The sequence below is a fragment of the Chiroxiphia lanceolata genome, chromosome 1 (genome assembly GCF_009829145.1).
Source record: "Chiroxiphia lanceolata isolate bChiLan1 chromosome 1, bChiLan1.pri, whole genome shotgun sequence".
Classification (NCBI taxonomy): Eukaryota; Metazoa; Chordata; class Aves; order Passeriformes; family Pipridae; genus Chiroxiphia; species Chiroxiphia lanceolata.
This window is the reverse complement of record NC_045637.1, coordinates 12,548,532-12,576,487: the sequence shown is the minus strand read 5'-3', so window position 1 is coordinate 12,576,487 and position 27,956 is coordinate 12,548,532. Positions and strand designations below refer to the sequence as shown.

The window sequence follows — 27,956 nt, the reverse complement described above, 5'->3', positions numbered from 1 at the left end:
AGGGATTCTCACATATGCATCTAACTAAAAGTACTATTCAGGTGCTGGTGCTCCTAACAAGATACTTTATCTGAGAACCATCCAAGAAAAAAAATGTCCTGACCTATTTAGAGGTGTGTCTTAATTGCTGATATCAAAAGCAAACAGACAGTACCAGCTAACAACCCGTACCATCTGGTTTATGTGGAATGAGCAAGGCTAACAGGGTTTCTTATTAATGTCTTCTCATAGTTTATTTATAAACCATTGTGGGGTGTGACACAGAAGGGCTCCTAAGAAACCTGACAACTGACTTTAAAAGAATTGGAGGATGAGGTCAGATTTGCAAGCTGTGACTGTTCCTGGACTGGATTCTGTTGGTGATATGAGCAGGGAGGCCTTATCATAGATTGTGGAGGCTATGTGAGCTGCTCCTCAGCTGCAGGGATCTCTCTGTATGGCATGTCCTCTGGCTGAGGCTTCATGTCTCTGCAGTTACACGTAAGTGGGATCCTGAAGATATCGGTGATGCTGAAGAACTGGGTCCAAAGTTCCCTAGGGACCTACTTGAAGACAACAGAGCACTGAGTTTCTTTCTGTTGCTGCTGGTCCCCTTTCAGCTGCCACCACTGCTGCAAGGTTATTACCCAGCATGCAGAGTAACAGCCTTAGAAAATAAATGGCATAAGACATCAGGGCCTCACTTGCTTTGTTTTTTCTTCTTATACATAAAATTATCCACTAAAATGCTGTGTAGGGCTAAAAATATAGTGCCCTTCCCCCCATCAGTAATTTCCTGACCATGAGAAAATGCTTCTGCCTCTGGAAATTGGCACTGATTTTGACATAGGTTAAAACTTTAAATGACTCACAAGAACCCAGAGCCTAAGATCAGGAGGGGCACCTGCTGCTGTTTTATTTGAAGCAGCTTCCTTGGTGACACTAATCCACTCGCTCAGTGGTACACACAGGATGGCCTCTGCTGGCATTCAGGGCTGGAAGCCCTCAGCCCTCCCTGTGCACACCACATATCGGGGCACACTCAGCTGGGGCAGCCCAGGGCCACGGCTCAGCAAAATGATCTTCCTCATTCAGTCCATTCCACGCTAGAACAGGCTGCCCAGGGAGGTGGTGGAGTCACCGTCCCTGGAGGACTTTATGGAAAGTGGCACTCAGTGCCGTGGTCTGGTTGACAAGGTGATATCCGGTCACAAGCTGGACTCGATGATCTCAGAGGTCTTTGCCAACCTAATTGATCCTGTGATTCCATGCTGTGGAATGCTCCTTTGTGCCCCTGCTCTGAGCTGTCCCCCGCGTCTGCCCGGGCGTGCCGCGAGCTGCACCAGGAGGAAACTGCTGTTTCGCCGAACCAAGCAGGTAGCAGGGGCATTTCCGGCTTGGAGCCGTTCCCGGTCGGTGCCAGCTCGCAGTCAAGGTGAGCAATCGCCCCTCCAACCCACCGACACCGCGTCCCAACCCTCCCCTCCCGCCCGGGGTCACCTCGGCCCGCCCGCGGAACTGCGCGCGCGGCGCTTCCGGGGCGGGCCGGGCCGCGGCGGGAGGCGGCGGTGCCGGGCAGGGCAGGGCCGGGCAGGGCAGGGCGGCCCCGGCCGGAGCGGCTCCTCCCCGGGCCGGAGCGCCTCCCGGCGGCGGCGCCCCGCGGCGCGGCCTGCTCGCCATGAACATCGACGTGGAGTTCCACATCCGCCACAACTACCCCTGGGCCCGGCTGCCCGCCAGCGTCAGGCAGGTGCGGGCGGCCGAGCGCCCGGCTCGGGGCAGCGGCGGGCTGGGACACGGCGGGGCTCGGCCCCGCCGGCCCCGGGGGAAGGCGGGCGGGCCCCCGGGGCCATGGGGTGACTGCGGGGATGGGGGGAGGTGACTGTGCGAAGAGGGGGGATATGGCCGGCGGTGTGGGGCTCTCTGTGGGGAGAGGGGTTGCGAGGAGGGTGTGGGGCTCTCCGTGGGGACAGCGGGGTGTGAGGAGGGTGGGGGGCCCGCATGTGGAGAGCGAGGGGATTGGGGGTGTGCAGGGCCCCCCTGTGTGGAGAGGAGTGTGTGTGTGGGGAGGTGTATGTGTGTGTGTGTGGTGCCTCTGGAGAGAATGGGATAAGAAAGCAGTGTGGGCTCTGTGTGCGAGGAGCGGGGTGTATGTGTGTGTATATATGGCCTTGGGGAGAGGAGGGGTACGTATGGGTGCCTTGGGAGATGTCAGGGTGCCAGAGGGAGGTGTAGGGTACCCGCTGAGCTTTTGCAGATGGAAAAACAGGGGAGTTGGGTGTCCCTTCTCCAACTCCTGGCTGTGTGAGCCGAACCAGGACAGGTGTCCTCGAAGGCTTGTGCAGCGCCGTGTTTCGATAGCCAAGGAGGTCTGTGCTGCGAATGGCTCCTAGAAAACAAAACCTCATGAAATTTTGATTGCCTGGATTTAATGGGGCTCCGATAGCAGAGGGGAGGTACTGTGACCACGTGAGAGGAGGTTCTTGTGTCCAAAGTCTTATGCTGCTTGAAAGGAGATGCTGTTAAACAATTAATTCCTTCTCTTGCACAGAGGAAGGATGGAGAGGATGAGTAGTGGTTGCAGGCCTCGAGTAATTTAATTCCTTGAGTTTGAGATTTCAGGGGCAGTAGGAGTGGAATGAATGATGCTTTCTCTTTACTTGCCCAGCATGAGTGCCATAATCTTGGCCGTGTGATTCAGGATAGAAAATATACCGGTGTTTAATGTTTTATTTGCTTCAGTGTAGCTTCTGGAATCCTGTTTTGTTTACTTCATTCTTAACATAGTCCTTAATATTTTTGTACTTTGAGTAAATACTTGGATCCTTCTTTGGATATTTATTCGGTCACAGACCCTCTCTGTGATATCAGAGGTTACTTTTCTAATAGCTGATTCTGCAGTTTGTGTGCAACTTTCTTGTTTATCCCATATATGCAGTAAAGTACCTTTTCATCAGAGGATCTCTTCTAGTGTAAGCATCAGTGAGGGAACCAGGAGAGGAAAGAGGAAAACCAAACAACCCAAATGACTTGATTCAGAATAGACAAGTAATTTAAAGAATATTGAGGGGACAATTTTTGAAGTAAGGCATTTGAAGCATAAACCAAAGTTCTCCTTTTATCTTCTTTCCTGATAGTCAAGTAATGTGCTGTGCTTGTTCCTTACTCTTGTGACCTAGGATCACTTGATTGCTTCACTTCCGTGAAGCTGCAGCTTGAGCAGTTTCACTATGTTCTTTTTTGGGATTGTAAGCATCTTGGGTGCAACAGTTGAAGCTTGGCGTGTCATTCACTATGTTTGGTTTTTGCTACTCTAATTCTGGGTAATTCTTCAAGGCTGAAAGATGCTGAATGCTTGGTAAATGTTTGATGCATCATGTGCTTGGTTTGAAAATGAGATGCTCCCTTTTTTATCACAGTGGTATTACGGAAAAAAAAATCTGAAGATGATTGCTTAAATCTGAATCCTGTGTAGAAACCTGTTTAAAAATATTTTTGAACTCCTACAGAGACTAAAGATACTGTCGCTGTTGAACTGGGAGCTCACTGAGCAATGACGAATACCTGCATAGGTTTCCTCATGAGACGCTGCAGTGGTTTAACTAAAAGGGGGTTTGTGCAAGTCAGTTAAAAGGCTTTTATGTTTTCAAGGGTCTTGGAAACTCCCAGAGGGAATATGAAAGGCAAGTTGTACTCTACAGCATCCGCAATCAGTTACGATACCGGAATAACTTAGGTGAGTAAAGGAGCAAAGTAACTTCTAATTGCTGTCCTGTCCTGTGTGGAAGCTTGTCTTTACTGTAAAAAAGGCAAGAACAAGCCTGTTTCAAAGGTCCTCCCTTCCTTAAAAATAAATACTATTAAATAATAAAACATCAAGAAAAATCTTGACTTTTGAGTCCATTTGGCAACTTTTCTAGCAAAGCACTCTTGAAGGTTACCGAGTTGCCAAGTGGAACTGAATTCCTGCTGTAGTTCTGCTGCCATTTTCCAAGAAATTAAGAGATGTTAAGAGAGGATTTGACTTGTAAAGCCTGTCACTAGATGAGATGCAGTGACCCTGACTCACATTGACTGTTGGCTATGACTTGTTTGCAGAATTTCAATTTACTTGGCACTGACTGCATCCATTTGTCTTCACCAAGTAGATAATAGTTTCACTAATTAAAAGAGAATTTTCTACAGCCTTCATGAGTTCTGTCTCAATGGGCCACTTCCTGGTAACCCATTAGATAAATCTGCCCTGTTTTGCTGTCATCTCTAACAGCTCTGAGACTATTTGTATCCTATGTAGGAATTTTTGGGTGCTGAATGCCTTGCACCACTGCTTTATTTTGCTTGTAGTTTTCTGTCAATTGCCATTATGCTATTTTTAATCCTTTTGTTGTAACGCTTTTTTATTTTTTTTAAATTGAACATCATAGAACAGTGCAACTTTTTCTCCCCTTTTAGTTAAGCATGTCAAGAAAGATGAACGTAAATATTATGAAGAACTGTTAAAATACAGTCGAGATCATCTCATGTTGTACCCTTATCATTTGTCTGACATCATGGTGAAAGGTCTGAGGGTAACACCATTTTCCTATTACACAGGCATAATGGAGGTGAGTGCAAAACTGTGGGGAGAGTGTGTTTTTGTTGTTCTGTCTAGAGATGTTGGTAATGGCCCTGTAATGCATACAAGTTTGTTTGGTTTTGTGTAGGCTCTTCTAAGAAGTAAGGAGACAGTAAGGAAAGTTTCTAGAGAACTACTTGTACCTGCATTTTTTTTTCCTTTCTGCCCCATTAGCCTTTAAAGAGCTGGACTTTGTCATGTGGAGCTGGGGTGGGACTCACTCTGAGGCCAGACTTTCTCTTTTGATGCTTGAGATTTATGAGTCTTCACTTCAATCTGTAAAAGGAATACCCCGTTTTTTTAGATTAATAAAACAAAGAGAATCACCATTTTAAAAACCCAGAACTTTGAATGTTTTTTAATTTTTTTTTCAAAAAGGACACTTAACTGTATTAGAAGCTTTTTGAGAAGCCTGAAGCAGATCTGTTTTTATGAGAACAAAAATGGTTCTGTTTTCTATCAGCACTCTGGCAACCTTCTTTTATTTTCGTTGGATATTAGAAGTGTTTTTATTTTATTGTGTGTATAGTGATTGCAGACATAATGGATTAGTTGTTTGTTTATTCTGTTATTAGTTAGAAATTTTGTGTGCTTGTTTTTTTGTGAAGAGAGATACAGGATTTTGTGTCTTAGCTTTTTTCTTTGCAAAGGTAGCATTAAACAGAAGTCTCACTTTTTATGTATTTAACTTATTGCGTAATGATTAATCAAATGATTGGCAAGTTTGAGGTAACTGACTTTAATAGACCTGTTTATATTTCATTTAGTTCTTAAAATAAAAAGGACAGGCAGGTTTTTAGTCCTGCTTCTCTGGAACAATGACTTTCTTCTTGCAAACTAAAAGTTTTCTTTTCTTTTTAAGGATATAATGAATAGTGAAAAAAGCTATGATTCTTTACCCAACTTCACTGCAGCTGATTGTAAGTATTATCTACTTGCATTACTGCTTTCAGTGAGCTGGAAATAAGGAGCTTCTGAAAATGGATTTGCAGGCATCTGTTTGCTTGAACATCAGCATGTGAATGAAGGTGTAGAGGCGTTTAAATAGTGATATTGAGGAGTGTGTACTCTTCATCCAGCAAAATGAGCTACTGGTCCTTTTCTGGTGTGTTTTTTGGCACATGTTGGGCTGAAGACATTAGCAAGTCACTGAGAGGCTGTTCACACTCCTGTGAAGTGGCATGTGAATTAAGTGGAATGTGAATTAAGGGATGATGTACCAGAAAAGAGAGGGAAGAGAATCTGGTATTTTATGACACTCATGGATGTGTCAGATGTTTTATTTGTTACACTGTTCTGGTATGAGATGGGGAGATTAGGAAAGCAAAAACCTTGAACCTGGTGGAGGAGAACAGAATAAGATCAACAGCCTGCTGAAAAGTCTTATAGAGCAAAGTGTAAACTGCTAGCACAGGGATGGTGTTAATCAAACCTGCCACTGAAAAGTTATCTATAGTTCAAGACTTAATTCCTCACCTTTGGTATATATGTATAAAATTGTCTTTAAGGACAGTGTATGGTCAGGTGAGGAGTAGCCTGTAGATTTTGGAAAGAGTTGGTTTTGTTTTTAAAAGGGTATTGTCAATTAACTACTGGTTTGCCTCTATGTAATGTTCACAGCAGGGAAACAGATAAAACTTCGTTCTTCAGCACCACTGTTCTTGCTGGAAATCTAGTGTTAGTCAGGAGTATGAAGAAAGGAATGACTTCCCTCTTTTTGTTTGATTTCTCTCCCCCACCAATAATTCTGTTATCTTAGCACAGCTGCAAATTAGTGACTTAAACTTCTTCAATTATGTTTTATCATAAAAGCTAGTGTCAAACCAGAAAGTTGGAGTTAAAACTAATGAATAGTTTTCTAATATCTGTTCATTGTTTCTTAATGGTTGAAGGCTAAAGATTATAGAAATAAACTTTGATTCAGTTTAACTCAACTATATCTTAATCATCTGCCTTAGAAGCTTAAGCGGCCTTCTGTACTCTAATTCTTAGAGTTCTAATCCAGTGTCTGGCATGGGCTTTGTTAGAGGGAGGAAAAACTATAACTATTAATCTGAAGCTGTTGATGTAAGTGTAGGAAAAAAGGATTATTCCCTGCTACCCTGTGATAGGGGATTTCTTTTTTTTTTTTTTAACATGTACACAGTGAATGAATGCTTATGGATTATGAAATGAATTTAGCTCCTATAACTATCCTTTTATTTTGGATAAGAGTAATTAAAATATTATTATGTAATGAGTTCTGATTCTTTAAAGAATGTTTAAGATATCTTCAGCTTAAACGTGTCTCAAGAGAAATAAAACCTTACTTATTTTTCAGGTCTAAGACTTCTCGGCATAGGAAGAAACCAGTATATTGATCTAATGAACCAATGTAGGTCTTCAAAAGTAAGTTTGTCTTTGACTTTCCCTCCCTTTACCCTTTCGGGCCCCCCTCCCCCTCCTTGGATGTAAACAGAACATGTGGAAAACATTGTGATGGCTGTTGATAGAAGGAGGGCCTTTAGTTTGCAGCAGTTCGTTCCTTTCTTCAGGGAACTCGTTAAGTGCTCTTGAAGTAGTTTCACAGTCCTTCAACTGAAAGTGAGCTTACCAAAACATGCAGCTGAGAGTGAACTGAAAAGTAATGGCAGTGAAATGCAAGAGAGGGTAGTCAGGTCTATAAATAAACAGTGTCCTCCAGTTTTTCTTTCTTGGACTGACATTCACTGTACATGTTTAGCACTGAGCTTAATGAGACTGTTGGGGTACTTTGTCCTTTAAAGTAAATAAAATATGTTTGTAAAATGTGTTTTTAAAATCACTGAACTTCTTTAAAATATCCTGTTTGTATACTTTTTTTGCTGTGCTCTCTTACCTGTTCACATTAGAAAACATCATAGTTAAAATTTGGTCCTAATACGTTGGAGTAGTGTGTGTTCTAATTAGTGACACCTACAATATGGATGAGTTTATGGGAAGATTTAACAATATCAGATGTAAATAAATTTTTTTCCTTCCCTTTTCCATGTGATTTGAGAGAGAAGGGAAACTTTTACTAAATGACAGAGTTAATAGTATGTTTGTGTCTTGTGTGTCTCCAGTCTGAGAATGTAATGTACTTTAAAATGGATATTTATACAGATCAGTTTCTATAAAGGTAATTGGCTGTCTGTGCATGTGAAGTGCTCTTTATTACTATCTCAAATGGACTGTACCACTGCAGAAATTTTTCAGAAGGAAAACTGCTCATGATCTGTTACCCATGAAGCCTGTGGAGATTGCTATAGAGGCGTGGTGGGTCGTGCAGGCCGGCTACATCACTGAGGATGACATCAAGGTATTGGAGTAGGGATTGCATCTCTTAAGTTTGGTTGAATAGTGATAGTCCCTGAAAACAGGGGCTTTCTTTTGTGTGGAATACACAAAGATTATGTTGCAGATTTATAGCAACTCTCTTATGGAAATAAAGATTGGAAGGGAGATTGTGATGTTTTCTTTGACGTATTCTGCCCTCTCTCTCTTTTGTACTTTCTGCACTACGTACAGTGCTAAGCTGGTTTTGCATCAACCAATCTGTGGTAATTAATGTATGGGATCATACGGTTTGTAGGGAACAAGCAAAAAAAAATGTTTTCTTAAATTTCATGTTTGAACCCTGACAGGGCAGCTTTGGCTGAATCTTCTCTATAATTGGAATCAGAATGGTAGTGGATTTATTTGACACATATCTTCATTGTTTCTATTCTTGTGTCTGCTTAGTTTTTCACTGTTTGCACATGAAAAACTTATGAGATCACCTAATGTTTCATCCTCATTCTGTTTTCATTCTCACAGTCATCTTTTTACAGTCAGCTAGTCATTTGATCTGGATTTATTTCCTTCTCTAGAAGTGTTTTGTTTAGATTAGCACATATTTGAAGCAGTGATGGAATCTGGTTTTTGGCTACTATTTGGAATGTCTTAGGCAGTGGTTACTTATATTTTGACATTCCACCAGCCCAGGGTAGTTAACCTGAAGCACTGGGCCTCTTCCTAGAGTGAATCCATTTGTGTGGCTGAACATTCGATTTGCAAGTTTTAAGGAGCAGACCTATTATACTGTGGACTTCACTTGCCAAATTCTTGTGCAATTAATTACTGTTCCTAGAGCATGAATAATTTTGTGTGGGGACAAGCTAAAAAATTTTAAGACTTCAACAGGAACTGCAGTGAATTCTTCTGTGCAAATATTTTGGTTAAGAGCCTGAGTTACTTACTGTATTCTTATATTACTTAAGACTAATTTGAGACTGAAGTGTTTGGGGTTTTTTGAGTGGTATTAAGAAAGTTGCATAGACTAATTTTTACAGAAGACTAATATGATTTCTTTTACCTAGATTTGTACTACATCAGAGAAGTCTGCTATTGATAAGATAATTGATTCAGGTCCTCAGCTGGCTGGTTCATTAGACTTCAATGTAGTTCACAGTAAGTTTTTAATGAACATTCCTTTTCTGTTTTTAGATCTTCCTTAGTAATTTTCTGAGAGTAGTGTCTCAAAACTAGGAATAAAAGGTAATGTAGAAAGCTGAAGCAAAAGAAGAGTTGAAGGAGAATACTCAAGAGCTGTACAGACTGCAGTCTAGATTTTGTAAATGATTTAATGGTGAGCAATTAGCAACTGTTGTTCTGTTACTGTTTGAGTCAACAAATTCTTTCATTAGAAACTACCTGTAAAGATTGTGGGGGAAGGGGATGTACATGACAATGGAAGCTAAAATTAAAAATGTCAGAATTGGTAATCCTGGATGGTTAAACTGCACTCCTTGCTTTCCAAAGGAAAGTCCTTTTGATTTTTCCACTATTTTAACAGCATGAAAATGGGGCTCAAATCTAAGAGGCTGTTTTGGTTCCCAGAAGTCTGCAGCTGTTACTGAAAAAATGGTGTGCATATATGTCTTCCCATTTCAGTGTGACAAGTAATAGGTATAGAAAAATCATATTAGGCAAGGAAGTAAAAAATTCACGGACAAAATCCTCCTTGAAAAGTCTGCCTTGTAGTAAGTGCTTGGCTTACTACAAGCACTCAAACCTGCACTGTAGTTCTTTATAAGAAACTGAGGCAGAATTTCACTGCCTGTTACTGAGCAGAACAAAACAACTAAAAAAAGGTGAGGTAGATGAAATTCATGCTCTGGAGTGATCTGAACAGTATAGAGCTTAATAAAATTTGAATTCCAAAATCATTTCATGATCTTTATATATGGCCTGGTGTTGTTTCTGGAGAGGGTTACAGCTCAGGTTTAGTAGGTTTAGAAAGACCTAATGTATGGAAAAAGAATATACAGACAATTAATGTAATGGAACTGCAGGAAGGATTGTATTTTATGGGGAAAGAGGACTGTTTAGTCCAGACCACGATGCCACCGGTACATTTCAGGTACGTAAGTAAGGATGTATCAACTATGAGAACTGAATCTGAAGGAGAGACAGTATAAAGCACCTTAAGCATGTTGATGACTTGTAATGGTCCATTGAAGCTGGTTTGTTGATACACATTCTTTTGCTTAGCTGACGTGAATTCAGGTTAGTTGATGAGTTAATGCAGGCATTTTATTTCAGATCTTTACGATGTGGTTGAGGGTAGTAATTTAACTAGAGACACTACAGGTGTATAGGCACTTGTTGCAGCTGGGCTGAGCAATGTGTGTGCATGAAACATCCTACTTCAAGTAACAATTCTACTTCAAGTGTTTCGTAACACTTCACCTGAGGGTTGTGAAGTACAACCTCACCCCCACCGTGATGAATATGGTGTAGATGGATTGATCTTGGGTAGCACCAAAAAAACTGTGGACTATAAATTTGGCTTATTTATACTTTGTAATTTGGCTTTATGCTTTACCATTAAAGGATAGCTAGTGTTCAAGATGCATCTGGACAATGCTCTCAGGCACATGACTCTTGGGGTGTCCTGTGCAGCACCAGGAGTTGGACTCAGTGATCCTTATCGATCCCTTCCAATTCAGCATATTCTGTGATTCTGTGATAGCTGTTACAAAACTTGGACTCTAAAGATAACTATGCTGTAATTTTTTTCCATTCCTCAAAAACTTCTCACTGGCTTATCTTTGCTGCAGAACTCAGTTGAGATGCTTAGTGCTCAAAATCAGGGGAAAGTGTAATTTAAGTGTTTACTATATTATTGTCTTTGTTGTATGCAATGCCTGTCTTTATCTGCTGCAGCTTTGCTGATGCCTTGTGCTGAAAGGCACCAGAATTTACTTTTGCAGCTGTATAAGCAAGACTTTCTGTAAAGATGTGTGGCAAGGACATGTGAGGACCATCAGAATTGATGTGATTTAGTTTGTATCCTTGCTATCAAGTGTGTGAGTCCTGGCCTGAGTACCCAAATGTAGCTAGCCTCAGCTGACAAAGCTAGTTAAGGAACTCTGGTTTAGGGGGACACCAACACCTCTTCAGTATTAGGTGGGGTTTATTGGTCCATGCATTGCAAAGAAATATTCTACTGTGGAGGCTATTAGGAAAAATTGCTTTAAAATCTCAATCGGCTGATGGGGAAGTCTACTTTATGTCTTCAGTACTCTGGAAAATGTTTCTTTTCTTCTAAAATTGTGTCCTTTTATTTATAAAGGTTTGTATAACAAAGGATTTATTTACCTTGATGTACCAATATCTGATGATAGCTGTATAGCAGGTAAGTAAATATTTCATGACTATCATACCTATGTTTTCTCAGTTTAATTTCAGTTATCCTGTAGTTCTCTGTCTTGGAAGCTACTCGTCTGTATACATGAGTGTGCTGAAACAAAACATTTGAGCTATGAAACTTTTTCCTGACTAAATGTTTTCAACCATATTAAAACATTGTTTTTATTGTATATAGGATTTTTTTCAACTTGAATTTTTTAGGTTATCTTGAACACATAGTTAGGTAAGATGAGATTCTTTTACGGGAGTCATGGCATGAATTAATAAGTATCCTTCTATAAGTTTGTAATGAAAAGGAAGAATAGCACAGAGAATTGTAGTTACCAAAAAGTCATAGGTTTTTGACTTCTTGCCAGACAGATATAATGTTTTAATAGATACCAGTTCTATTCTTCATGGGTCTTGTCACCTCGATTAGTCATTGACTGTGTCTGGGCACTATGTAGGAGCTTAAACCAGCCCAGCATATATGTGCCCTTTGACCAAACTCATTATGCTGTGATAGATCTCAGGGGTTTGTGAATTCAGTATGATCTGCAAAGACATAAATTGTTTGGAACCTGGTCATGCAGAAGTGCCAGTCATTGCTGTAGTAGAGATCATTTAAGTGAAAGTCCTCTTAACTACAAAAGACTTACTGCTTAGATAATCACTTTGGGAGTCTCAGTTCTGGAGTGTGTGGGTGGGGTGGTGTTTTTGTGTCCTACTCCAAGCAGAGGCATGATTTATTCTCCATTGCAAAGTCATTTTATGTGCTAGACACTGAAAATTATCTGTAGTTGATGAGCTGGAGAGTGCAAGGTTATGATGCAAGGTAGAGTGGCTTTAGTTTTTATAAGACAACATGTTGACAAACATTACTTTTCTTAAGGAGTGGGAGAATTTTAAATACTGCATATGCTATCTTTAGGCTTTTATTCTTTGTGCCTGGGAAATCCTCAAAATTGCAGGTATAATGAAAATTAAAGAAGTATAAACTTATTTTTCCATTTTAGTGCAGTTTGAGTTTAGTAAAGTAAGTACCAAATTGTAATTTTTAAAGTAATTCTTGTTTCAGTGCCACCACTTGAAGGTTTTGTTATGAACAGAGTGCAAGGTGATTACTTTGAAACGCTCCTTTACAAGATATTTGTTTCAATAGATGAACACACTAATGTGGCAGAGGTAAGTAAAACTTAACCTGTGTCAGGGAGATAGGAACACTTGAAAATGGCCCAAAGCACACTGCTAAAAATACTTAAAGCAGAGATATGGATTCATATCAAGTGATTTTGTTTAGAGATACTGCCAGGCTTAAGTCCAACCTGTAGCTTTTATAGTACTTTAAACTTGGAGGAGTAGCTTCAGTTCAGTGAAACAATTCCATCAGGTGGAATGAATTTATACAGAGGTGACTAAACTAGACTTTTATACAGCTAGAACTGGAACACAGTCTGTTTTGCTAGTGTGAAATAAAAAAATTCAAGTAATTTTTTCTTTGGCAGTGAAAGCATGCAGGATGTTGGCTTAAAGCAGGAATGTAACTTTTGCTTAAGGATAGTTTCAGTATGAGAAATATGTTTTCATAAGGTCTTCTCAAAACTTTATTAATAAACATCTGAAAAATACCCATTAAATATATCCAGGATTTGTTTTCCTCTTTGTGTGTCTTCTGATATACATGACTAACCTAGAAACAATATACATAACTAACATAGAAATGATACACATGATTAACCTAGAGATTACTCGGTGGAGGATAACCTCATGTTTCTTTGGCATGCTCTCAAGTGGGACAATTAGGAGATTTCATCCTCTTTTTTTCATTGTTTTGATGCAGACAAAACTGCTCCTACCAATACAGGCTGAGTTTAAAAGTAAAGAAAACCAACAGAAAGACACCAGATCCCACAAATGGTGAATTACTCTGCATTGTTAATATTGCATTGCTGACCTGTCCTTTTTTTTTTTCAGCTGGCAAACGTGTTAGAGATTGACTTATCTTTAGTAAAGGTATGTGTGTATAATGCATCTGTTGAACTCAATACAGAAAGTTCACTGTCTTGCAGCCTGGTTTCATACAGCAGTTCCTTATTATGTGTGTGTGTGTTTCTTTAGAATGCTGTGTCCATGTATTGTCGGTTAGGCTTTGCTCATAAAAAAGGCCAAGTAATAAACCTGGATAATCTTCATCCATCGTGGAAGAATGTTCCTTCAGTAAACAGACTGAAGTAAGTGTCTTCACCCTTTCACAGGGCTTATTTTTCTCATTGAAGGGAAAACTTAGAACCAAAATCTGATTGTAAAGCTATTGGTTGCTTTCTTTGACTTCTGCAATAACAAATCTCACTTGGCTTTCTAATGTATATAATGGCAAGAACTCTTGGTCCTCTTGTTAATCTGAGAATAAGGAATGGTAATTTAGCCTGTAAGTTCAGTGTACTACATTTGGTGCACCTTTAATTCAATACCTGCTAAGCCATGTGAAATGACTGTTCTGCCTGTTTTCTTTGATGCAAAGTGGATTAGGTTTTTTCAATTGGATTCTTATTCAGTGATGGTGATTTGATTTTTCAGATCTCTTTCACAATCTGATATTTTCAAACCTCCAGTAAACTTTTTTGCAGAAGCTAAAGCAGGAGTCTGAGGGATATCAAGCTTGACTGGTTTTAGGGCTTAGATGTGTTGAAAGGCATGTATTGGGTATGCCTGTGCATGGACTAGCACTGGAAGGCAGAGATACTTCTCTGGTGCAACAGTGACCGATAGATGTGGATTTTAATTCACATTAATAGGAGTACTTTGGATCCTCAAAAGATGCTGCTTTCATGGGACAGTGGGGAAAACAGAAGTCCTGTACAGGAAGCTGGGTCATCAGCCACAGATACAGATACCAACAGTCAAGATGATCCAGGTTAGCACTAATAGTAAATTTTAATACATTAGGATCAATTATTTTTATATTTCTAGAGTGGCATAGGCTGTAAAGGGGTGCAGAAACACAGATTATGCAGATTCTTTTTTTCATATGGAATATTCAGTGGGGGAGGTTGTGTCTACTTGGTTTAAAATTCTTTAGCTTCATAGCTTTTTTCTGAAGAAGAAACTGATCTGTAGTGTGGATATAAATTGACACAAAGATACCAACTTTTGAATTAAGTCAGTCAGTTTAGTAGTAATAAGGGAATTCTGTTTTATTTGGTATGGTGATAACTAACTTTTTTCTTTTTTTTTTAAATTAGATTTGACTTAAACATGATGATACTATTTTTAAATAAAACAAATATGATCATCTGCTTTCTTTTTGTTTTCTATTAGCTGAAACAGCCAGCGTGAGCAGCCTGAACCTGTCTAGTGGGCACACAAAGCGCATTGCCTTCCTGTTTGATTCTACTCTCACTGCCTTTTTAATGATGGGAAATCTTTCACCAGTATGTCTAAATTCTTCACTGTATTATGCCAAGAATAAATATGTAGAGCTTTAAATTACTTTGATATCAATATAACACAGCCGTAAATATTTGTAAAAAAATTCCTGTATTGTTTATTAAGGATTGTTTTTACTTAATAAAACTTTTACTTACCATTCCATTCTCAAAGAATTAAGACAGTTTTGTTTTGTTGTTCCAGAACTTGAAAAGTCATGCAGTCACTATGTTTGAAGTTGGGAAGCTGTCAGATGAGAGTCTTGACAGCTTCTTGGTGGAGCTGGAAAAGGTAATCTGTTACATGTTTGCCAAAATGCTTTTTCAGCCCTTGAAGTGTTTAAGGGGCCAACTCCCTCCTCCCAGTATTTTCATTGTTTAAAACTGCTTATTTAGCAATAAGACCAAGAAAATAAGACCTTATCATATTGATATTCACTGCATTTATACCTCTAGTGACTTTCAAGGACACACCGTGTATGTGTATGAGTGTGGTGCATCTGGTGTGCAAAGTGAGTTCATGAATTACATTTGCTCAAGTCTGTGTACACACACCTGCTTGTTCAATGGATGTCACTTCCCTTTTAGGAGGGTGTTAATGTTTCTGAAATGCTGCACATCATTTTTGTAGGAAAATTTGACCGTTATGTGCTGGAATGCTTAGCCTATACACATTTTAAAGATAATTCTAGAAGGACAGCTGTAGAATGGTGTAGGAGGACTGCTGTTAATTGCTGTATCATTTTATACCAGTCAGGTTGACTGAACACTTAAACCCTTTTACCTAAAGACTGAGTCATGGTTCTGATTTATAGAGTAGGTCTTTTGTACTTTTTGACCGTTCCATTAGCATGGCCAAGATTCGCTTTTCATTTAATAGTTGCCGTAGATCAGCTTTGCATATAAGCTGCAAGGTTGTTACTCAATGAGAAAGCTTTAAAAAGCTAATTTGTTCATCTTTCCTTTTGTGTAATTGATGCAACCTACCACCATGGATTTATTTTGTTTGTTGTTTAGGTTCAAAGCACAGGTGAAGGGGAAGCACAGCGGTACTTCGATCATGCACTTACACTGAGAAACACGATACTGTTTTTGCGGCATAACAAAGACCTGGGGGCACAAGCTGTACAGCCTGATCAACCAAACAACGGTACTGTGGGCAGTTTTGGGAATCCTTCTGAGTTGGTTACTTATCTGCCATGGACTCAGCTTTCTGGCTGTGCTGCTGTTGTAGAAAGCAGTCTGTATCCTACTTGTTTAACAATATTTTGAAACCAAGGCATCACTTTCTCATCATCCTTTGAGTTTATGTTACTGGGTTTGCCTCTTGAATGACAGATTTATTTGCCAAGTCTTGAACTTAACATCCAGGGCAACAGATTAAAGCGTAATAATGGCAAGACGAGCTGAACTTGAGAAAGAGATATTCTGTCAAAGACATTTTTCAAGTCTTGAAAGGGAGTGTATTCTTCTAATGGGGCTTTTTTTTTTTTTTGGTTGGTCTGGGTTTTTTTGGTAAATCTTAGCTAATTTCCTCAGTATCTCTGCTTATTTCCTGGATCAGTTAGTTAGAGAGGAACAAACTATAGTTCTGTGTCAGACAACCCTGTATGCCTGGAATTGCTAAAATTGTGTACAGAATTATTAAAATTCACCCCAATTATTTAAAACTTCAGTGTGGAAAATACTGTATTTACAGCTTAGCAGGGGAAAATGGAAAATGTGAAATCACATTTTGTGTTGTGTGTTCCATTTTAAGTGATAATTTAAGAATCTGACATTTTGAACATAGGGTTCCCCTTGGACCTGTTACGATGCGAGAGTTTGCTCGGTTTGGATCCAGCGACCTGCAGCAGAGTTCTCAACAAAAACTATACTCTGCTGGTTTCCATGGCACCACTCACCAATGAAATTCGACCGATTAGTAGCTGCACACCCCAGGTGAAAAAATACTGAGGGATTTCCCCCCCTATCTAGTAAAGTATCTTCTTAATAGCTTTGGTTTGGATACATTTGTTAGGTGTCCCTTTTAAAGTGACAAAATTATTGGCACGTAGAATGTTATTGTAATAAATCTAAAAATGTTTACTTGAGGAAAGCTGAATATTTAGTAAATTAACTTTGTTGAATTTGTGATCAGTTTATCTGTTGAAGTAGAGTCAAGGACAGATATTTTATTCTTGAGTTAGATTCATAGAAAGTACCTATTACCTTTCTGTGAAGAGTCTTTTGTTACTTCACTAAATACCTAGAATATCATCAGTAGAGAGTAATACATTTGTACTCCAAAACTGGATTTATATTTCTTTAAAACTGCTGATTCTTAAATGATATCTGTATGTTTGACAGTTGAATATTAAGTTATTTCTATTTTCTGGAATAATCTCTCTTCAGCACATTGGACCTGCAATACCAGAAGTCAGTTCAGTTTGGTTCAAACTCTATATTTACCACATAACTGGACAAGGACCACCCTCTCTGTTGCTTTCTAAAGGAACACGCCTTCGAAAACTTCCAGACGTTTTTCAGGTAGTCTGTGCATGAATTTATTCTTCCTCCCTTCTCCAAATGTTTCAAAAATATGCTATATGCTGTTCAGGGTTAACAGTTGAAGTCAGAGGTACAGTTCATTGTGGATGATGTTCCTTTTTTAGAAGCAAGTTTTATGTAGCATCTTGGCTTGTTTTCTTTTGAGGTCCTGAAAAAGGAATGATACTTATGTCTCTTCCTTTGTCAGAATGTGACTCCAGTATATTTAATGCCACCTCTTTCAATTTTAGTGTAAAATATGGTACTGCAGTCTTGAATTTGTTTGTTAGTCCATCCCTAGGGTGTGTTACAAAGATGTAGAAGAGCTATGTGAAAAAGACAGATGACTAACATGATCACTTACAGTTTGTCCAAATCTGTGATGAAGACTTTGAAATTCTAGGCTGTAATTCTTCCTGCAGTTTAAATGACAGCATAATTTAATAAAGGTTGCAATATGTTGGAAGAAAGGTCTTCCTAGCCCAGTAGCCTCTCTCTGGCCATATCTGTAAGTAGGAAGAAGCAGCATAGCATGTAATACTTCCTCTTAAGACCTTCCCGCTCTCCCACATGCTCTGGTCTGGAACTTCCTGAGCTGTACGGGATTCTGTGTATGCAGAGATTGTGACTTGAATTGCTGTCTCTGCAGTGATCAGTTGATCTCCCAAATTCCTTCCATTCTGAATTTTTTAGCATCTGTAAGTGCTTTGACAAGGAGTCCCACAAAGCAGCACAGATGATCAACTTTTGCCTGAAAAACTTCAGATGCTGCCTTCTCCCATTCTGTCTCTGATATACTAATAAGGACAAATGTGCCACAAAGGAGTACTGCTGGGCATTCTGTATACTAGACAGATGTAGGTGGGAGTGGCCATGACAACTTTTAAACTTATCAAAAAATCATTGTATCTGTTGACTTCGATTTGAAATGCCACAGACATTTAGCAGTCTTTAGGGCTTGTTCCTCACAGTGGAATTTATAAAATAATATTGTTCAGCTACAGCTTTCATCTCATTCTGAGTAGATACTTGAGAACCTAAATATACTAGAATGGTACAGAGACCTTCAGAGAGGGAGTGCATGCTTTGGTGTACCGACATCGGCAGTCGTCTCTAGCACTAGGATTTGTAGATGCATTTTCCATTCCTCAAACCTTTCATGTGTTCCCTTCCCTTTATGATTGCAAAAATTTTGTAGATACCTCTAAGATTTACTGGATAAAGTGAATCAAGTCTTCTAGAGCAGAGGGCATTTTGTAAGGCCATTGGTGATGAGTTGATTCAAACCCTAGTGTCATTAGCTGAAACTACCAGTAAATGTGCACTTTTACTAGTAAAAAGCATTCAGTGTAGTAGCCCTGGAAAACTTCAATACTGCTGATACGACAGGTTTTGATGAACTAAACGATCTCACATTCTGCACTATCACAAACTTATTGGACTTTTTTTTTCCTCTGCGTGCGTGTTTGACTGATTCTCTCTTACTGCTATTTTGTGGTGTCATTTTCTTAGGAAACTGTCAAGATGTTTCTAGAAATTTTAGGGAGTTGCAGTGAATTCAGTCTTGAAAACTGAGAAACTAGGAAATTACTCAGTGTTGTTGTCTTCCTGTTCCCCATCCCACCCTTGGATAGGTATTTTAGGGATTGATAAATCTTTTTTCTCTGCTGATGGTGTTAGTATATCCATCTTTTATTTTGTTTTTAAGTTTATGTGGGATTACTTTAATCTCCTATTTGCTAGGAGACTGCTGTGGTGGCCACACAGCTCTACAGGAATTGGTGACAGATACTTCTTGTTCAAAATAGCATCTTTAACTTTGAGGTTGGCAAACTTCTGTCTACCAGGAATATGAACATGAGTGATCCTTGGGACCGAGTATAACAGTGTAGAGCTGCAATTACCTTTGATAACTTCTGAGTTGTAATAATATGCTAATGCATAACTCTGGTATTGCACTTTATGTGCTTAGCTAGTTCATTACTACTATAAATACTCTTAATTTTCTCTTCCAGGGTTATGATCGCTTACTAATAACATCTTGGGGTCACGACCCAGGAGTAGTTCCTACTTCAAATGTGCTCACAATGTTGAATGATGCTTTAACACATTCTGCTGTTCTAATTCAGGTACAGAGTGCTCTGTATAAATGATGAAAACCTTCATAATTTTTTGAGTTGAGGAGATTAACAATGTAGGAGAGCTACACTTTTGTCAAAAGCTGAAAAATATGTTTAACTTCTGTAGCCAGTGCTGCTGTGATTCAGTGATGGTTCAGATAATGGGTTTTGAACTGAATGCACATTATGCATGTGTTACGGTATTACAGGCAAGCAGAGTTTTGCTAGTTATATGTGGGGGAGATAGGAAACTGGAGTGAAAATGAAGAGCCCACAAGTTTTTTAGACAGTGATATGAGGTAACTGTTATTATGAACTGTTATTCAAGAAATGCATTTTTTCAGAGTGCTTGGTATTTAACTCATACATTTTGCTCATACAGTAAAGTATGAGCAAAAAATGGTGTTTATCACAAACAGCAGAATAGATTGGGTTTTTCCATTTGGGAGAAGTAAAATAGCTTTCTCTTCACTTTCTTTCATTTAGACAAACTCTCAAAATTAATCATTCAAATAAATAGATGTTTAATATTGTAACAAACATAAAATTACACATTCTCTCACAACTTCTGAGCAGCCTGTGACTGCGTAAAAATGTTCTGTACATAGGGGTGGAAACTCCATTTTGCTCCAGAAGTGCTCAGCCTTTTTCAAATACTTTTCAGACCAGTTATTGGAGAGAAAAATAGCTTCTCTTCACTGAAGTTTAACTTCATGGTGTTTACTCATGTGCATTTTTAAGGGGAAAGGTGTGGTACTTTATTTCAGCTAAACAAGAGCCGTAATGTATAAATATTTCCATCTGTTTGTTTCATCAGCTTGGCTGGTACTCCTTAAAAGGGAGCATAGGTAGGACTAAGCTAAGCTGATGAGTATTTTTTCTGTTCCTAATTTAATTTCTTGATGTTCAGGGGCATGGCATGCATGGAATGGGAGAAACAATGCACATACCTTTCCCATTTGATGAAGCTGAGCAACAGGGAGGTAACTGATTGTCTTTAATGCAATTTATACACTACGTTACACATCTGTTGCACATTATCTTGAGCAGTAAGGTTGCAATAATCCTTTTAATACAAATTTTGTTGAGCTTCTGAGTCAGATGAGAAAATGGAAATGGTTGACAACTCTGTACTGAGTTTAGAGATACCATCTTCTTTCCATCTTCTCTGACCTAACTAGGATGAGTTTTCTGGTCTCTCTTCTCTCCTAAGACATATATAAAGCAATAACTTCCAGAAACACTTCCAAATCTTTCTTTGTGCATACTAGATTATTAACTAGCGTATTTATTAAGTACATAAATAAATCTTCCATATATTATATTCAGCATTTCTTAACTGTAAGACAGATGAGACCAAAACTGAATAAGCTTACCTTGATTAGTAGCACTAGCAACAATTATGGAGGGTTTTTTTTCCCCAGGAAGAGCTTTGCTTGCAAAATCTATTCCTTCAAAGTCTGCCTACCTCAACTGATTTTGAGGCCTTAACCTCCCCAAATGAGAGCTGTCATAAAAGCATGAATTTCCAGATATGAAATCTGAAATTATTTAAGCTACCACTTAGAAGAATCTGGGACAACTAGAAATAAAGCTAATTTCCTAATTTAGTTTTTACTAGGTTCAAAATTAGTTACTTTTATATTCACTCTCTCTGACATGTCTGTTTTTTCATGTAGCGTTAAGTGTGAAGAAATCCTGCATCTCTTAAGTTCTGACATGAATAAGTCAGTGTTTAAACTCCTTGTTAACTTCTAGTACTGTATTCTAATTCTTCAGAATTTCAGATATGTGAAACATGTATCTTGCATTAATTTACCATAAAAGACTGGCACTGAAAGAGCTGGACATCTGATTCCTAGCTAAACCTTGTCACCTCTGCTGTCTGAATATACACAAGAGAGAGATTGTCTTCTGTTTGTATTTTTCTTTCTCCTTGGCTCTATTACTGTACTGTAAAATACCAATTAGCACCTGGTGTTATTCCAGATCTAACAATGTCATCACTACGATGGAGCATTACAAGAGAGAAAAATCCAAATAAAAAACTTACCATGGCCTAAAGCTCTGAAGTACATGGTTATGGGGGAGGCTTGTTGTAACATAAGCTGGAATATGTTTTGTTTCCTACTAGACTTCTCTCGTGTGAACATGGGCATTCATACGGCTTTAAAAATATTGAGAAACAAAGTGGACTTGCAGCATTTTTGTGGCTATGTCACAATGTTGAATCCTTCAAGTCAACGTGCTAATAGAAAGCTGAGTGATACTTCTGATGGAAGAGGTTGGTTACCAGTAATTTCTCTTTTGCCTGTGTCCCCTTAATTTCACATATAATCACTTGAGCAAAAGTGAACAACAGATTAAATTCTTTGATTTGTAACTCTACAAAATACCGTCCGACACAGATACGAACCTATTTTGAGTGTAGATCTGTTGGCACTAGGCTTTCTAATTTTTCTTTGAGACTAGCTCAGAAATACCAAATACAAACTGAAAAATCACTGAACTGGAACAGTCAACAGAAGAAAAAAGAATACTCTTTAAAATATTAAAAATAAATTGTGTCATTTTTCTATTCCAGGACATAATCTTTCATAAGTGTTGAGGTTCCCTAAATAACTCTTTAGGCCTAAAATTAGTCAGGCCCTATGTTTTTCCATATCCCTTCCTCCAGTTTTATGGCTGTTTAGTCCTTGGGCAAAGGTAGCTAAACTTATATTCATGTACATGTTTATTTAAGAGTTTACTTTTCCTTTAGGAGAGACTGAACTAACATCAGGATCTGATGTAAATGGGAGCACAGAATCATTTGAGATGGTAATAGAAGAAACCTCAGTGGATTCTGCAGTCAAACAAAACCTTGAAGGTGAAAACATGACAAATGGCTTATACTAAACATTTTCAGTCCACTTGATTGATTATTGTCTGGGACAAGTGCAATGCTAACTTCCTCTTTAGATTCCCTTAAATATTTGAGCAGTTCAGTAAATGAGCTGTCTGAAAAAGTATGAACTGTCTGGTGGATCCTGATCTAAGATAGCTGATTCTGGGGTCGACATTCTTGCTTTTTCTTACAATTTGGTTATCTCTTGTTTTTCTTTATGAAGTACCCACAAATGAACTGGAATGGGTTCCACTGGAATTATGCTTTGGCATTCCACTATTCAGCTCTGAATTGAATCAGAAGGTCTGCAGAAAAATCGCCACTCATGGATTATGTAGAAAAGAAAGGTGAGCTGTAAGTTATCAGCCACAGGTTTAACAGGTGGTATGTGTTATGTCTGGAGCTTCTGCAAGAAGAGATACCCACAATTTAATGACTATAAAGCAGACCTGAGCTGTGTTTCAGCTCAGTACCTAATTCTAGTATGTAAGGGGGTTGGGTTTTGGGTCCTAGATATGTAGAACTAGTCCTTAGTTGTCGTAAGATTAAGATTAGGCTTTTTTATAGTTTCTCTTACGCAAAAATTAATTCTTTGTTGTAAACTGTCTGTGAGCAGTTTACTCACAGTAAACTGCTCACAGAGTAAATTTGGTTCCTTCCAAATTTGGGTTCCTTCCTAAGTAAATTTGGGTTCCTTCCTACACATTTTCCCTTCCTAGCCTAGTACAGGCTTTTTTTCCTCTTAAGTGTTCTGGATTGCGGGAGGAAAGCTTGCTGGTGATGCTTTGATGTAAAGTGCATTTAGTTCTTGTGGAAATTTTCAAGTATTTGTATCATACTTGATAAATTTAGTCATGGCTTATGATCAAGCTGTCTAATGCTTTTTACTGGAGCTTTTTGTTTTATGAAGGAGTATACTTTCAGCAATGGGATTTCTGAGTTTCTTTCCTTTGGGTTTTTTTGTAGATTATTTTTGTGGGTTTGGGTTTTTTTTTTTTTTTTTTCCCCTAAGGCATGGTTCTGGAGACCAAAAATGAGGCTGCTTGAAAATATGGCTTAAGGATTTTATTCTAGTAGTTGACCTGCTTTTTAACAGAGTGTCACTAATGTACTTCTTAAAAGTCATGTTACCAGACTGTAATGAGACATGATAATGTCTGATATATTAATGTATTATGTAAAATAGTATTTTTCAATTGCAACGATTCCACTTTATGCAGTGTAAATGATAGGGAAAATAGCATTTACCTGACTAGACTCAAGAGCAGATAAGTCGAGCACCTCTTCAGTGATGACAGAATTACCAAGCCTTCTGTGTGAAATCTTTTAACTTTGTCATGTGATGTTAGGTACTACTAGAGTTATTTGGGATCAAGTTACTATGGGGATACTTCAGTAAAAGTTTGTGCACCTTGAACATTGCTTTTCTTTTTTTTTTTTTTTTACAGCCTTCAAAAACTCTTACATTCCAGTAGAAAGCTGTCTCTTCAGGTCCTTAATTTTGTTCATTCATTCCAGGTAAGGAGCAATAATCCAGATGATAATCCTTCTGTATGGTCTGTCATCCTTTTCTGCCCTCTTACTTGCCTTTCTTTAGTGTATGGAAACATATATGGTTTGTTTTATTTGCCTTTTCTTTAAGTGGTAACTGCATTAAGAGAACTATCAACCTAAAATGTTGCTGGCAGCAAAAAAAAAGTACTTCCCTGTCCCTTTCCTAGCCTGATTTAATACTTGACTCAATTCTGTTGTGGTTGCTCCTAGACCTTGGTGTTCAATGAGTATAAATATGTAATAAACATGAAAAACTACATACTCTGGGAGGATTTTTCAAGAGTTTAGATAGAGAATAGGGTCTTGTGTAGCAAGCCAAGAGGAATGCCAGGTCTGCAGCCTACTCTAATTCTGCATGCGAGTGTATCCAAGCAAGGCATGTCCACCCGTAACATGGAATCTGCTTAGCTGCTCTGTCTTATGGCACTTTCCTGTAAAATTCTTATCTTTTCAGTAAGGTAACAAATTTGCAGGTTACTTAACCAGGGATGGGGATAGAGTGATCCTGGAATTGTGTCCTGATAAGAATGTTGATGATTCCTAGTAGGTTTGAAGCCCTCATCTGTCAGTCTCAAGTGACTCCTGCCCTGATGTGTTAGGTGTTATGTCTGAGATAACACTTTTCTAACTGATGATCACAGAGTTAAAAAAAACATGCTGAAGTGAGTTTTAAGATGAGCAAACCAAACTTCTGGGAAATAATACCCCAGTGTATGATCAAGTTGTTGCCTCCGAATACTTGTGTACATCTTAGCATGGTATGGGATAAATAGCAGTTCAAAAGATGTCCTGAAGATTTTAGAGCTTTCAATTAATTTTTTTCTAGGTCTTAATTTTTAAGCCTCAGAGTTCCCTGAAGGTTCCTTAGAAGCCAAATAATGCATGCACAGATGCTGCTGAGGCAACTGTATGCTTATTTAATTTTGTTTATTCTGTTTTTACTTCCATAATTATTTGGAATTTACTAGATTAAAGTAGCATACTTCAGAAACTTGAAGTGTATTTGCTGATTAGATTAGCCTGTCATGTTTTTCCTATTAAGTCTTTCTTTTGTTTTTAAGACACCATTTTCTTCCTTTTGCTTTTAGGAAGGTATTTCAACACTGGATCAGCTCCATGATGCTGGTTCTTCAAGTTCGCTTTTGCAGCCAATTTCTGCAGACGTGGGTGTTCCTCTTCCTGCCAAGAATCTCATGTTCAAGGAAGGTGTATTATCCGAATGGAACGGATGGGCCCCTTCTTCAGTTTTTTTCAATCACACTTAAGGAACAAGTCAAACAGAGGTTCTTGAGCATTGATCACTAAATGCCTTTCTTCTATTATGGTTAATTCCTAGTGCCAACCACTAAGAAGTTGTACTGCTGCTGCAGCATAACCCATGTAAAAGTAGTGTTACAAAAATGTGTTGTGTTGCAGTATTGGGGAAGTACTTAAACTGTCTAGAACTTGTTACTCATTACTGCATATCTTGCTGCAACAGAGAGCTTTTTAGCTGTCAGCACTATTTTTATCTTGAGACAATCTTTCTTTTATAATTAAACATGCCCTTTCTAGGCTTTCTGATGATTGTTAAATTTCTATGCTGTCACCACAAAATTGCAATAGTAGTTTTCTATGTTCGTTACTCAGACATGAATTCTGTTTAGTTTTGTACTGTATTACTGAAAATCTTTCTGTATAAAGGTAAGAGATTTGTCTCTTCCTCTGAAAGCTCAGTGATACCAAGTGATTAAAAAAAAAGTATCATGGTGATATGGGGCATTAAGAATTGTTGAATTCAGCTTAACAGTGGGATCTTGACAAATCAGTACAATGGCAAGAGGAGACTGAGGTAGTGCAGACTCAAAGTCCTGCTGATGACCTAAGGCCGCTTTGAAGATGCTGCACTTTCATCTCTGGCAGAATTTGATGGAGGTATGGAATTGTGGAAGGTCTGAAGTGGTCATCTCTGTTCGCAGAGTTCATAGTGATAATGGACTCATCCTGCTCTTTGTATGAAAGCAGGAGTGTATGAGATCTGATCACACTGGGAGTTAGTCTGCTGTAACTTGAAGCTGTTGATGATTTCTGTTTGTGGGCAAACTCTTGTTGTCATAAGTTGAGTTTAAGGGATATAACTAGTTCTGTCTTATTGATTAATGTTTGAAAGAACAGAGCTCTTGATTTTTCATGTCAGTCATTAGCAAAGAAAGGTAACAGCAGAGGATGTATAGGCAGAGACTTCTCTGAATCTGTGTTCCTTGAACCATTAACTATTGATTATGACAAAAACTAACAGCTAAAATCATGTTCTGGCTCTGTTTGTAGGGGATGATTTTATGTAACATGATTTTACTTTGTTTATATTAGGTAGTAACTTCTTGCCAGCTTAAAAAAGTCTGTCCCGTTTAGCACACAAGGAGAACAGGAGAATGTAATATGTTAAGACTTCTTTGCCAACTCCCTTCTTTACTAGAGCTGCCTTGTTTTAAATAGTCATAATTAAAATGGGACTTAACTGTCCTGTCATTACTAGCCTGCAATACATAATGGGCCAAAGATCTGTGGTACAGATGATGCTGGACAGCAGCAAGGAGGAAAATGGCAACATTTGGGTTTGTATCCTGTTCTGCATGGCTATAAGAAAAATCAGGACAGAAGCTGGAAAAGGACAAATGCACCACGATAGGACAGTGCAGTGACTTCAGTTACAACTGTGAAAATTCCTTTCTCTTTCCTTTGCTTTATGTACATTCCTAGTGTAAGTGTAGGACTTGCGCTCTAAAAAACTGGAAGTCTGTAGTACTTCGGTTTACTCAGTGCTGCTTTCTTACATCTGTTTTTTTCTGGAATTTTACCAACAACAGCTGAACTTACTATTCTGCATATATTACAGAGTTACATTATCCATATGAAGTTGATCATTTATACTACAGTGACTTCTGTACTGGACACGCATATTCTCCATAGTGGTTTTTAAGTTGCCTTATTTCCTTCAAATGAAATTGAGGAGGAATTGGATGTCAGTCTGCTAGAAATGGCAAACATTTACTGTGAGAACTGTTACAGGGAGATTAAGCCACTACCTAGCACTGCAGAGTAATTAAGCAGTAGGTGATGGCTTACACTTTCAGGACTATAGATGTTACTTTAAGTGCTACAGTAAGCTGCAGTAGGTGAGCTAGTTTGCTGTTTTGTATTGAATTTTGCCATGCACTGTCTATACTAGTATGTAAAGTGATGATAGTGCCAGTTTTATGGAAGTTTGAAAATAGATGAAAACTTATTGTTCTCACTGCATATTCTTCAGTGTTGCTAAGTGAAGGATGCCCTTTGTTATTTAGGTGGTCTAAAGTAAAGTTTCTAAATAAAAGTAGAGTTGTTTAATCCCCATAAGTCTTCTGGTGAGAATTCCAGATATGTTTCAGTTTTTTAGAACTCGGCCACTCTAATTTAGGGGCTTCAACTCTGGTTTAGAGCTTAAATATTCAAGTCTGCATATCTGAAGTTTACTGAATAGATTGCAACCAAAGAAGTCCACTGAAATACCTGAAACTCTACTACAGCACCAGTGCTTGGGATGGTCAAGAGGCTTCAAACTATGTGACTTTTGTTTTAAATATGGTGTAAAAACCCAAAAGATCTCAAAGATCTTCATACCAAAAGAACCTATTTTATATTGTATTGCAAATAAAGACAAATTAAATCAATTTCTTTTCTTCAGGTAGTTTTATTGACTGTGGAGAAAATCATATGCATTACACATTGTAAACCCGTTTTAAGTTTCTGTTTCAGCAAGATTTTTAATTTGCAGAAGAGAGCTTGGCTTTGTGCTCTGACACAGCCCAAGTAGTATTGAAGCCAGATGGATATACCTGAAGATGTTCAGGAGCCAGTTAGGAAGTGTGTTATGTTTGTTTTCAGTTTTTTTGATCATGACTTATTATTGCACAGTTCTTTTTTTCTTTTCCTTCATTGTTCTCAAATTTCCCCTTACTTTCTTGTTCAGTGTTTCAAATGTTTTGTATTTTGAAAGTTTTAAAGTACAACTGTAACCAAATACAGTTGTGCTCTTCTAGTGTGACATTGTTAATATTATAAATTGAATTGTACAAAGTCTGTGTTCAATTAAATTATTGACACATGTAACAAATGTTTACAAATAAACTGTGGTGTAGGTCAAACCATGTGCAGAA

General features: G+C 38.5%; 1 protein-coding gene and 1 long non-coding RNA gene across 5 annotated transcripts; one reads left to right on the top strand and one right to left on the bottom strand.

Moving 5' to 3' along the window:
- Nucleotides 1–225: 225 nt before the first annotated feature.
- LOC116788837 lies at nucleotides 226–1,461 on the bottom strand. The gene is made up of 3 exons (XR_004357785.1): nucleotides 1,228–1,461; nucleotides 852–1,125; nucleotides 226–542 (listed from the first exon to the last, which is right to left on the bottom strand). It is a non-coding gene; the product is annotated as an uncharacterized LOC116788837 (long non-coding RNA).
- Nucleotides 1,352–27,956, top strand: FAM91A1 (family with sequence similarity 91 member A1). 4 transcript variants are annotated; one of them, XM_032691996.1, is made up of 24 exons: nucleotides 1,352–1,414; nucleotides 3,631–3,715; nucleotides 4,432–4,583; nucleotides 5,457–5,514; nucleotides 6,915–6,982; nucleotides 7,800–7,913; nucleotides 8,953–9,043; nucleotides 11,211–11,273; nucleotides 12,345–12,451; nucleotides 13,241–13,279; nucleotides 13,385–13,497; nucleotides 14,062–14,180; nucleotides 14,585–14,697; nucleotides 14,897–14,983; nucleotides 15,709–15,841; nucleotides 16,484–16,632; nucleotides 17,086–17,220; nucleotides 19,236–19,349; nucleotides 20,251–20,323; nucleotides 21,475–21,624; nucleotides 22,102–22,209; nucleotides 22,451–22,574; nucleotides 23,676–23,745; nucleotides 24,870–27,956. In XM_032691996.1, the coding sequence occupies exons 3-24, from the start codon at nucleotides 4,500–4,502 to the stop codon at nucleotides 25,044–25,046; spliced, it is 2,289 nt and encodes a 762-aa protein (XP_032547887.1). In that variant the 5' UTR covers nucleotides 1,352–1,414; nucleotides 3,631–3,715; nucleotides 4,432–4,499; the 3' UTR covers nucleotides 25,047–27,956. The 4 variants fall into 4 exon arrangements, with proteins under 4 accessions (XP_032547887.1, XP_032547877.1, XP_032547892.1 ...); XM_032691986.1 differs by lacking the exon at nucleotides 1,352–1,414 and adding an exon at nucleotides 1,577–1,729; XM_032692001.1 differs by lacking the exon at nucleotides 1,352–1,414 and adding an exon at nucleotides 2,062–2,448.

What these genes read in the sequence shown, in the direction of transcription:
- FAM91A1 (XM_032691986.1), top strand. Translation starts at nt 1,658, where the DNA reads ATGAACATCGACGTGGAGTTCCACATCCGCCACAACTACCCCTGGGCC. An exon ending in ACGATACCGGAATAACTTAG is followed by an intron (nt 3,716 to 4,431) that starts GTGAGTAAAGGA and finishes CTCCCCTTTTAG; the next exon opens with TTAAGCATGTCAAGAAAGAT. An exon ending in CCTTCAGTAAACAGACTGAA is followed by an intron (nt 13,498 to 14,061) that starts GTAAGTGTCTTC and finishes TCACATTAATAG; the next exon opens with GAGTACTTTGGATCCTCAAA.